The sequence below is a fragment of the Dermochelys coriacea genome, chromosome 16 (genome assembly GCF_009764565.3).
Source record: "Dermochelys coriacea isolate rDerCor1 chromosome 16, rDerCor1.pri.v4, whole genome shotgun sequence".
Classification (NCBI taxonomy): Eukaryota; Metazoa; Chordata; order Testudines; family Dermochelyidae; genus Dermochelys; species Dermochelys coriacea.
Genome location: NC_050083.1, coordinates 4690587 through 4702931, shown reverse-complemented (window position 1 = coordinate 4702931; position 12345 = coordinate 4690587). Strand labels below are relative to the sequence as shown.

Here is a 12345-nt window from a genome sequence, read left to right as displayed (position 1 = left end):
GATGGCCCAACCCACAGTTTGAGAACCGCTGTGGTAGAGCAACTGAAGGGCAGATTGACTGTCGAAGCACCATTGTGCAGACCTGCTCTGAGCAGGGTTACATAGCGTGGTCCTCAAAATATTTGTTTCTCATTCCATGAAGGGGAATGTTTTAATTCTAAATGGACATTTGCATTCCACATTTTAAGCAGCGCAGTGACATTAGAAAATGCAGCAGGTTGGAACGTGGCATGCAAGTCTGTCTCCCTGCAGACAATCTCCAAGAAGAGCCTTTCATAAGCAGCAGTAAGAAAACACAGGGTTTAGATGGTTTCAAATCTGAAGGATCTCACTTCTGTATCTGTACATGGCTGCAACTCAACCAATGCCAACAAGCTCCACACTATGCAAAACAGAACAAGCCACACTAATGCTGGGACCACTGCCAGCTCTCCAGCCATTCTGAGTCCTGCTCATCACTTACCAAACCTCAAATGGCCTGGTGCATAGTTAGAGACAGGCTCTCCAGCAGTACCCCCGAGGACTGGATGCTCACTGGGGACCATAGATTCATAGAAACTAAGGTCAGAAGGGACCATTCTGATCATCTAGTCTGACCTCCTGCACAATGCAGGCCACAGAATCTCACCCACCCACTCCTACGAAAAACTTGACTTATGTCTGAGCTACTGAAGTCCTCAAATCGTGGTTTAAAGACTTCAAGGAGCAGAGAATCCTCCAGCAAGTGACTTGTGCCCCATGCTACAGAGGAAGGCGAAAAACCTCAAGGGCCTCTTCCAATCTGCCCTGGAGGAAAATTCCTTCCCAACCTGGCGATCAGCTAAACCCTGAACATATGGGCAAGATTTGCCAGCCAGATACTATAGAAAATTCTTTCCTGGGTAACTCAGATCCCACCCATCTAATATCCCATCTCAGGGGATTAGGCCTATTTTTCATGAATATTTAAAGATCAATTAATTACCAAAATCACATTATCCCATCATACCATCTCCTCCATAAACTTATCGAGTTTAATCTTAAAGCCAGATAGATCTTTTGCCCCCACTGCTTCCCTTGGAAGGCTATTCCAAAACTTCACTCCTCTGATGGTTAGAAACCTTCGTCTAACTTCAAGTCTAAACTTCCCGATGGCCAGTTTATACCCATTTGTTCTTGTGTCCACATTGGTACTGAGCTTAAATAATTCCTCTCCCTCTCCGGTATTTATCCCTCTGATATATTTATAGAGAGCAATCATATCTCCCCTCAACCTTCTTCTAGTTAGGCTAAACAAGCCAAGCTCCTTAAGTCTCCTTTCATAAGACAAGTTTTCAATTCCTCAGATCATCCTAGTAGCCCTTCTCTGTACCTGTTCCAGTTTGAATTCATCCTTTTTAAACATGGGAGACCAGAACTGCACACAGTATTCCAGGTGAAGTCTCACTAGTGCCTTGTATAATGGTACTAAAACCTCCTTATCCCTACTGGAAATGCCTCTCCTGATGCATCCCAAAACCGCATTAGCTTTTTTCACAGCCATATCACATTGGCAGTTCATAGTCATCCTATGATCAACCAATACTCCGAGGTCCTTCTCCTCCTCCTTCGTTATTTCTAATTGATGCATCCCCAGCTCATAACTAAAATTCTTGCTATTAATCCCTAAATGCATAACCTTACACTTCTCACTATTAAATTTCATCCTATTACTATTACTCCAGTTTACAAGGTCATCCAGATCCTCCTGTATAATATCCCGATCCTTCTCCGAATTGGCAATACCTCCCAGCTTTGTATCATCTGCAAACTTTATTAGCACACTCCCACTTTTTGTGCCAAGGTCAGTGATAAAAAGATTAAATAAGATTGGTCCCAAAACCGATCCCTGAGGAACTCCACTGGTAACCTCCCTCCAACCTGACAGTTCGCCTTTCAGTAGGACCCATTGCAGTCTCCCCTTTAACCAATTCCTTACCCACTTTTTAATATTCATATTGATCCCCATCTTCTCCAATTTAACTAATAATTCCCCATGTGGCACAATATCAAATGTCTTACTGAAATTTAGGTAAATTAGATCCACTGCGTTTCCTTTGTCTAAAAAATCTGTTACTTTCTCAAAAAAGGAGATCAGGTTGGTTTGGCACGATCTACCTTTTGTAAAACCATGTTGTATTTTGTCCCATTTACCATTGACTTCAATGTCCTTAACTATTTTCTCCTTCAAAATTTTTTCCAGGACCTTGCATACTACAGATGTCAAACTAACAAGGCCTGTAGTTACCCGGATCACCTTTTTTTCCCTTTCTTAAAAATAGGAACTATATTAGCAATTCTCCAATCATACAGTACAACTCCTGAGTTTACAGATTCATTAAAAATTCTTGCTAATGAGCTTGCAATTTCAGGTGCCAATTCCTTTAAAATTCTTGGATGAAGATTATCTGGGCCCTCCGATTTAGTCCCATTAAACTGTTCGAGTTTCACTTCTACCTCAGATATGGTAATATCTGCCGCCATATCCTCATTCCCATTTGTCATGCTACCATTATTCCCAAGATCCTCTTTAGCCTCATTAAAGACTGAGGCAAAGTATTTGTTTAGATATTGGGCCATGCCTAGATTATCCTTAACCTCCACTCCATCCTCAGTGTTTAGCGGTCCCACTTCTTTCTAAGACTCAGGGTGCAGCTCCAGAGCTGGAGACACAAAACTCTGAACACAGTTCTACACCACGACCTACAGGTAGCCTTGCAGCCAGAGGAAAAAGGAAGTCTTCAAAACAAGACTGGTTTCAGAGTAGCAGCCGTGTTAGTCTGTATTCGCAAAAAGAAAAGGAGTACTTGTGGCACCTTAGAGACTAAAATTTATTTGAGCATAAGCTTTCGTGAGCTACAGCTCATTTCATCGGATGCATTTCGTGGAAAATACATAGGGGAGACCTACATCCTCTTCCCACAGAGGCCTCCCCCTTTCTTAAGCAGCTTGCAATCCTTGCTGTCAGCTAGTACAGACATGACAGACAACAATCAGGTGCTTGAGAGAAACCTAGATTTGTATCTTGGCTTTGGCGGATGACCAGCCTCAGAGAGAGATTGGGTCACATGAGCTCACTGGGGATAGGTATTACCCCACCATCTCCTAGGCATTTGATATCCAATATCCCTCCCTTCCCTGCAAAGCCCAGAGGATCCACATCCTGCAGCGAAGCCCAGCTCTCCTTCCTGAAGTTGCCATTCTCTGAACAGCCTGCTATTCTGTTTAGGTCCTTGTACCACTTCTAGGCTATGCTGAAAGGACAGGCCATCTGTTAAGGACAGGAGAACACCCCCAGCCTGCCAGAATAATCAAATTAGTTAATTCCTCTCTCAGCACACATAGCCTGCTCCTCACCACAGCATCTCACAGATGAGCCGGTTGTACGAGCAAATAGCCCAACTTGTGGTTTCAGATGGAATATACTTGCCACATTGCACTTTCCTAGACTGCATCCTAAAGCCAGAAAGGCTCAAGCAGAGCCAAGTGTGGTTGAAACATCCAACTCTAAAATCATTTGCTATACTTTGGAACTACCTGGGTAAGGCCTAAAGGACCCTTGCACAGGAACAGGAAACAACTCACATGTGCCAGACCCTGCACCTATGTGGCACCCAAAACACCACATTTGTTATTGTAAGGTCATCTCAGCCTCAGCCTTTATTTCAGGGGAACAAGCTCTATGGAATCAGGAGAAGAAAAACAGAACTGCAGATAAACAAGCCCCCCAGGTGAATTTCTCTTCTTCCTCTCCCCCCCAGGTCTGGGGCAGGAAGAGAAACGGTGGCCCTGGTCCAGTCATCTAATTCTCAGCTGAGCACTGCACTATGCCATCTTTGGGTATGGATGACAGCGTGGCAACAACAAGGAAGGGTACTCTGTCTCCCATCAGCCAGCAAGTGGAATGAGATCAGCTAATTGCACATCTGCCTGTAAGATGTGTCAGAGCAGGAAACAGGCTGTTGCGATTCTATGCATTCTGCAGAGACATGGCTGTATCTGCACATTCCACAGTGGGCACAGCAATGCAGGCCCTATTCTTACTGTTTCAATATTACTCATTAAACTAAACACAACACTAAGCAAACAGCTTCATCAGATTTTATGGCGAACACAACTGACCCACGGAAGGGCACGTTTACCAGGAAAATATATTACTTCAAAGTCAGAGAGAGGTTCCTTTCCTGTAGAAGGACTTTTCCCACACAAACCATTCACTGGAAAAGCAGAATTTCACTGTGATCAAGCTTACTGTAAGTTGTCAAAAGGGAAATCACTTTACCTGCACTCCCGGAAACCATGTCCAGGCCTGGTGCTCATTCCTTATACTTAAGGCTGCGAGTCTCTCATGGAAGTCACGGATTCTGTGACTTTCCATGACTTTTGCAGCAGCTGGTGCTGGCTCAGGGGCTGCCTGGCTCGAGTAGCCCCTGGGCCAGCAGCAGCAGTTTGGGTGCGAGTGAGAGGGGGCTCAGGGCTAGTGGTTGGGAGGTGCAGGGGGGGCTCCCTGGCTCCCACTGGCATGGCCCTGCCACTCCTAGGCAGAGAGGCAAGGGGGCGCCTGCAGGCCCTGCTCCTGCAGCTCCCTTGGCTGTGGTTCCCAGCCAACGGGAGCTGGGGAGCCAGTACTTGTGGAGCCCCCTGGCTCCTCCGCTGCCTAGGAGCTGCAGAGACACCCAGAGCCCCTGCCAGCCCCACCAACCCTCCCCCCCAGCACTAGTGGGGGGCCCAGGCCACTGCCCGCCTCCCTCCCCCAGCACTCACAGGGTCCCAGGCCACCTCCCACAGCAGTCATGGCACCCCCAGACTGTCCCCTGCAGAGCACCCGCGGGCCCCCGCCCATGGTTTAGTTAGGGGTACATAGTAAAAAAGTCAAGGACAGGTCCCAGGCTGTGAATTTTTGTTACTGCCCGTGACCTGTCCATGATTTTTACTAAAAATACCCGCGACTAAAATGTAGCCTTACTTATAGTGTGTTGATAAACGGGAAAGTGTGCTGAGAAAAGCTACAATAATGATTCAAGATCCACAAGACAATGAGAGACTTAGAGAGCTCAAGATCCAAGAAAAAATCAAGAGGCAATTTGATCAGTCTGTAATTTCCTACAAAGGGAGAAGATATGACATTGGACATGCAAACATGCATGCCCATGGTGCCAAGGAATGCTTACCACAGGCACCAGTGAACATAGTACAGATCTATGAAGTGTTCGAAGCACTACAGGGACCAGAAGGAGAAGGTGCATGCTAGGCATGGAACCAAACTACTGCCAAAAAAAAGGACTCTTGAAAAAACCTGTCCTCTAAACCAGTGTTTCCCAAACATGGGATGTTGCTTGTTCAGGGAAAGCCAATGGCGGGCCGGGCTGGTTTGCTACCCGCCGCGTCTGCAGGTTTGGCCAATCTTAGCTCCCACTGGTCGCGGTTCGCCGCTCCAGGCCAATGGGGACTGCGGGAAGCGATGCAGGCTGAGGGACATCTCCTGCTGCTGACTGCTCAGTTCCTCTCCCTGCTCAGGCCTCTCTCCTTGTACACAATGCCACCCTTCTTGCACCAGCCCCCAAGGTCACTCTGGTTGACTCCTATGTAGCTGTGTGGCCTCCAGAAGCAGCATCTAAGCTGGTTCTTTCTATTTCCTACTGCTTTTACAGACCTCCAGTCCACGAAAAGCCAGGACACCTGAAGCAGCAGCAAGAACCAAGAAAATACAGCTCTCCATAGCCCATGGTGAGGAAGTCACTGGTAGACAAGGTGCTGAGATGCACTCTCCCCCTGTAATATATTGCCAGAGCCGAGATCAGAGGTGCTGCGCTCCTTCAATATAAATGAGAAGCAGCTGCTGGCATGGGCTCAAATTTTGGAACTTGCAGCACCCACAGCCTGGATTTGTTAGCCTCCTGGGCACAGCACAAAGCACATTTTCTCCCCTTCCCTGGTAAGGAGGGTGTGAGCTCAGGTGGATCTAGCTACATCCAGTCCTTTGTCAATGTTTTTGAGTGGTACCGAGGAATGGAGCTTAGGCATCTGAAGAAATAAATTGTTCTTCCACAAATTGCAAGTGCAAGTTGACAAAACTGTCTTGTGAGCAACTTCCTCACTGGTAAGTTAGCAGCAGAGACGGAGGTTTGCTCTTGTTCAGATACATTGCTAGTTTGTAGTCATCAAAACCAAAGAGACAAAACTCACTGATAGTTAGACTGTCAAAGCAGAAACCTCCAAGGTATAGACACCACATACATTCACAGGAACACAGGAATGACCAGCCCAGATCAGTGGTCTGTCCAGCCCTGTACCCCATCTGAAAGTGGCTAGCAGCGCATGCTTCAGAGGAAGGTGTAAAAGATCCCCCGGGGGTATAGCTTGATATAGCTTGTACACAGGGAAAATTTCCAGTATTGGTTAGCTTACATCAGATATTGTTTAGATTATGTCACGAAGCAGGAGAGTTTATAGCATTAAAGTTATCTCTGGAGGTTCTCATTATCCATATAAGTACCCAGTCCTTTCCAAATCCTTGTACACTCTTTGTTTCGATACTATATTGTGGTAGTGAGTTCCACAAGCAAGCTATTATGAAAGTTATTCCCTGGTATACATTTATTCCCTTTCAATTTCACCAAATATCCCTTTGTTCTTGTATTAGGAAAGGCCTGATTGACCTTCTCTCTTATGCTTTTTTTTATGCCCCTTTCATGGCCCCTTTATTCTTCTCCTTTTCAGTCCCAGTCTTGCCACAAGTGTCTCTAGGCCTCATCAATGTTATCAACATCTCTGATGCACCCACCCCCATCCTCTAATTCAGGGGTTCTCAAACTGAGGGTCATGACACCTCAGGGCAGCGGTAGTCAAATATTTTTTGTCAAGAACCAAATTTCTTGGTCAAGGTATAGGCAAGGTACAGACTCCAAAGAAAATAATAATTATAACAAGTACATAAAAAGATTTTGGGGTCTGCCTCTACTAAAACATTTTCAACAAGGTGATCTGAACCAAATATAAGCTTACCTTGCTGAAGACATTCCACATAAGGGCATATTATTGACTTCTGAGAATATTACAGTGCCTTCAGGTATCATTTTCTATCATGTTTTGTACATGAACTAGTTTGCTTTTTTGACTGCCACTGTACATTAAGCAGAGATCTTCAATAAGCTCTCTCAGGTTCTTAATTTAGACTCTAGCTCTGTGTCTGAGTAGTTCAGGTTATGCCCTCCAGCACATGTTACTTTGCATTCATCATCAGTGAGTTTCATGTGATCCTGCTGTCCATTCATCTAACTTTGTTAGGTCCCTTTGAAGTTCCTACATCTTCTGTAAACTGATAAGTTTGTGCCGCTGTATGCTGTCCAAGACAATGAAAAATACCAAAGCTGCTGTACTCTCCAGCTAATTTTCCACATTCAATTCATCCAATTCAGAAGTTTCCTCTAAAGATTACACCTGCTTGGGCCACCCTGTAGACTATTTCCCTCAAAATCTGAGTTAGGGTTAGAGGTTTAGCAAGCGAGATGTATTCCTACTGTAATTCCCACTTTGGTTTGGTAAAGACAAAAGCTATTTGGTAGCATGTTTCAAACCTAGAAGTCAGTGACATTATAAGCGCTTAACTACTAGGCAATACAACAATGTAATTTAGCATTAGATGCTGTAACAATTTAAGCCTGCTCCTCTGTCTAGACCAGTGGTTCCCAAACTGGGGTTTGTGAACTCCTGGAGGTTCACAAAATGTTACAGGGGGTTCTCGGGGAAAAATTCCCTAATGGTGGGCAGAGCTATGCCTAGGGACCCTGGGGCAGCACCGGGCCAGCAGCCAGGAGCCCATGGATTTGCAAGAGCTAAGCAGGTCAAAGCAAGCCTATCTATCACACTGAGGAGATTTAAGCTTCAAGACTCCTTATAAGAAATAAAAAGGGAGGTGGATATTTTTTGCTGTTTTTAAAATTAAATAGGCAGCTAGTATTTTTAAAATTATTACGAAGAACAACTTTAAGCTTTGTTGTAATGTGCGTTGTTTGCCTGGAACGCTCAAGACCTGAACGCTTGTGTAGGAGGAACTCTGAGTTGGCTTCTTAAATCCCTTCATGCTATTTCACAGCTGATACTCCTTGATGAAACTTAGGAGCCTTATCTTATAACAGGCTTATTCAAAGTGATACAAGCTACGAAGTGAGATCTTGGAAGAGTGTTGCCGTTTACATAATGTAATACAAATATTGTAATGATAAATAATTAATAATATGTGTAATAAGCATGTCATAAAAACAAATTTTATATTTCCAAGATCACAGCTTTTATAATTTATACTCAGGTAAAGGAGAAAATCCCTGGAAATATTCATTTTTAGGAGGGGGTTCGCAAGACTTGACATTTTAGTGAAAGAGGTTCACAGGTTGTTAAAGTTTGGGAACCAAAGGTCTAGACTGTGGTGGGCAAACTACAGTCCGCGGGCCGAATCCGGCCCCTCAGGGCTTTGGATCCGGCCCACGGAATTGCCCCCTGTGGTGCCGCAGACCCTACGCCACTCTCAGAAGCAGTCAACACCACATACCTGGGGTCCAGGGGCAGGCAGAGGGCTCCATGCATTGCCCTTGCCTCCAGGCACCGCCCCCCACTGCTTCCATTGGCCAGGAACGGGGAACTGTGGCCAATGGAAGCTTGGGGGAAATACCTGGAGGCGTGGCAAGGGCAGCACACAGAGCCCTGTGTCCTCCCCTTCCCCAGGGGCCGCACAGGGACAGGATTCTGGCCCCTTCCCAGAGCGGCACAGGGCTGGGGCCAGGGCAGGCAGGGAGCCTGCCCTGGCATGCGCCGCTGCCACCGCGGAGCCGCTTTAGGTAAGTGGCGCCAGGCCAGAGTCCGAACCTCTTCTGTGTCCTGTGCCCCCCAACTCCATGCCCTAAGCCCCCTGCCTGCATCCCGCCCCCCTCCTGCATCCCAACCCCTGCCCTGAGACCCTTCCTGCAGTCTTCCCCTGAGCCCCTTCCTACACCAACCCCTTCCCTGAGCCCTCTCATATGCCCTGCACCCCTCCTCTGCCCCAATCCCTTGCCAAGCGCGTTCCTACACACTGCACCCCCTCGCATACCCCACACTCCCTCCTGCACCTCAACTCCCTGCCCCAGCCCTGTATACATTTTCCCCACCCAGATGTGGCCCTCGGCCCAAAAAGTTTGCCCACCCCGGTCTAGACCATTATATCAATACAATTATCCCTATGACATGAGCATAAATATGCATAAAGCATGATTCTGAATCCCAGCCCCGCAAGGGCAAAGTCAGCTCCCAACTGGTGAGAAGATCTGGCAGTCACTGTGTCTTTCAAAGCCATTTGACAGCAGTCCAGGCTGGCATATGTATTTCTTGGAGTTATTCAGAGCTGTATGTAGATTCCATCCTAAACAGAAGGCACAGGGGGAGGGGGAAGAAAGGGTCTAATCTCAAGAGGAATTAAGTCGGTGCTGACATCCCACATGCTCTGCCTAGTGGTGTGGCCGTACTAATCCCTGAGCCACTAACAAGACCTCATTAACTCAGACAAGAAGCCAAGTTTATGTCACCTCATTACATAGAGCAGCAACTGGTAGTGAGCACATGGAGGGAAGTGCAGTGCTATAGTGCACATCAGACAGCATGCAACACTGGAAAAAGTTAGGTTCAACCCACCTAGCCATCTGACACACCTCACTTTCTACTCATTCTTGTGAATGTTCTTAATTCGTTCTGTTTAAAAGACATCTGAAACGCAGTCTTACTCTGAAAAATGACTGTAGCACACCCCAAGGGCTGTCTCCCATTCTGAGGATGTACTAATGGAACAGAACCCTTCTCAGTCTCCCAAGTGCTGTGCTGGCTTCACAAGGCTACCAGGAGCAGAAGCCATTACCACTTCTGTTGCCTTTCTACCACACACACAGCAGCTGGGACCATGAGCCTGATACACAGGGGGAAGGCATACAGTCACTTTTCCGAGCAAAGCCACCCTTGGCACTTCTGTCAGGTTACCTTTTTGCGGTGAGAGCCCATCTTGCTCATGCAGGATCTCTCCAGGGACAGGTAGCCGCCGATCACCTCGATCTCATTCACAGTGGGGTAGCGCTTTTTAAGCAGTGGCCCAAGATCCAGTTGGGACGCACCAGGGCTCCCCAAGGTTTTGCCCTTGCTTCTGCTTTCCTCATCGTCTTCCTCTTCCGATTGCTGGGCTTTGCTGGCTCCACTGTCAACCTCCAGCCCAGAGCTGGGTGGCTTCCTTTTGGGCACTATGGTGAATGTATTGCCGCCTCTCTGCTGGAAGGTGGAGGCGGCAGAGTGGGGTATGTACAGGGGTATAGCAGAAGTCTCCATCCCCAGGTCTGAGGTAGCTTCTTGGGGCTGCTCTGAGTCCTTCAGTCCTGCAGCTGGGCCCATCTCCTGGGGCAGGCCCCCAGCGTCCAGCTCCACAATATCATCATCAATGTAAGTCACAGGCACCAAGAGCTCTTGAGGGGCCTGTGGGGGGGTTATGGGCTCCCCCTGCTGCTCACACTCAGGCTTCAAGGGTGACAGGGCCCCTGCAGACTCTGTCAGACACTGCCCCCTGCCACGGCAGGGCACAAAGAGGAAGGAGTTCCGTGAGTTCAGGCGCAGATTGGCCAGGGCCTTCGCTTGGAAATCATGGGCAGGGATGGTGGCCAGGTCTGGCTTGGGGGCTGGGCGGATCTCAAAGGAGCCCCCGTCCCTCAGGACAGATGCAGAGAGCGGCTGGAGAGGACTGGGGGTGGCACTGGATTGGGATGGCTGGATCTCTTTGCTCCTCTCCGGCTTTGGCCTTGTGTTGTCTCTGGCAAGGGAAACGCTTGGCGATGGCACCGGCGGCGCCTTAGCACAGGGGCTCCTGCTAGGCTGCTCCAAGGGGCTGTTGGTGAGTGGGGCACGGCTGCCTGGACGGAGACCCCGGGGACTGACAATGAAGGAGTTGGAGCCGATCTTGTGCAGGAAGCCACAGGCCTGGGAGGTGCCCGGGGAGCCTGGGACCGGCTGGGGGGCAACGGGGCTGACCGGGGACACCGAGACCGGGAGTGGCCCGGGGGCAGCAGGGCTGACCGGGGAGCCCGGGGCCCGCCGGTTTGGAGGACTGTCCGGGGACCCCGAGACCGGGAGTGGCCCGGGGGCAGCAGGGCTGACCGGGGAGCCCGGGGCCCGCCGGTTTGGAGGGCTGTCCGGGGACCCCGAGACCGGGAGTGGCCCGGGGGCAGCAGGGCTGACTGGGGAGCCCGGGGCCCGCCGGTTTGGAGGACTGGCTGGGAGGACTGGGACCGGCCGGGGGGCAGTAGGGCTGACCGGGGACCCCGGGGCCCGCCGGTTTGGAGGACTGGCTGGGAGGACTGGGACCGGCCGGGGGGCAGTAGGGCTGACCGGGGACCCCGGGGCCCGCCGGTTTGGAGGACTGGCTGGGAGGACTGGGACCGGCCGGGGGGCAGTAGGGCTGACCGGGGACCCCGGGGCTGGGAGTGGCCGGGGGACGGCGGCGCTGACCGATGAGCCCGGGACCCGCCGGTTTGGAGGGCTGGCCACGGGGACCGGGACCCGCTGTGGGGCTGCGGTGCTGACCGGGGAGCCCGGGACCGGGGCCGGCCGGGCTGGGGGGCTGACGGGGGAGTTTGGCACCGCAACGAGCGGGCCGGGCTCTGCGTCTCTGCTCCGGCGCCGCCGGCCCCGCGGCCTCTGGTCAAACTTCTGCAGCAGGCGGCTGACCCGGCCGGCCTGGCCGGACTCGGTCGGCTCGTAGACGAAGACCTGGGCGGCACGGATCTCGGTGAGCGCCGAGCCCTTGCGAGCCAGCAGGTCCCGGAGCGGGTCGCGGCCCCGCGGCGAGGCGGCAGGCAGCGGGTCCCGGGCGCCCTCCCCGGCCGCGAAGCAGCCGGCGTCGGCGTCGGGCTGGGACTCGATGATGAGGATGTTGTCGGCGCGGATGGTGCGGATGCCGGGCACGGCGCTGTACAGCTCCAGCAGCTCCTGCAGCGGCCGCCCCGCGCCCCGCCGCCCGCCCCCGGGCAGCCCCTGCCGCAGCCGCCGCCGCTCGCTCTCCAACCGCATGAAAGGGTTCTCGCGCAGCGGGCCCAGGCTGTCGGCCAGCACCAGCCGCTCCTCCGGGGGCGCCGGGCCCGCCCGGCCCCCGCCGCCCGGCTCCCCGCCGCCCGCGGGCGGCCCCGCCAGCTTGGCCCGCTTCCGCTCCAGGATCTCCCGCTTCCACAGGGGCAGCGCCGGCCCGCCAGCCGCGGAGAGCGGCGGCTCCATGGTGCGAGCGGCGCGAGGGGCGGGTCAGCACTGCCAGGCACCGCGCGACCCGCC

General features: G+C 51.1%; 1 protein-coding gene across 7 annotated transcripts in view; it reads right to left on the bottom strand.

Annotated features, from left to right (window-relative positions):
* TPRN (taperin) overlaps nt 1–12345 on the bottom strand; it is a 28381-nt gene extending 16036 nt beyond the window's left edge. Inside the window, exons 1-2 of one of the 7 annotated variants that reach the window (XM_043498664.1) lie at nt 11384–12345; nt 10021–11347 (exon numbers count right to left, since the gene is read on the bottom strand). In XM_043498664.1, the coding sequence (XP_043354599.1) occupies nt 10021–11347; nt 11384–12291 (2235 nt within the window). In that variant the 5' untranslated portion in view covers nt 12292–12345. Of the gene's footprint in view, nt 1–10020 lie in introns of all 7 variants that reach the window. The other 6 variants (XM_043498667.1, XM_043498665.1, XM_038375053.2 and 3 more) reach the window with 6 other exon arrangements.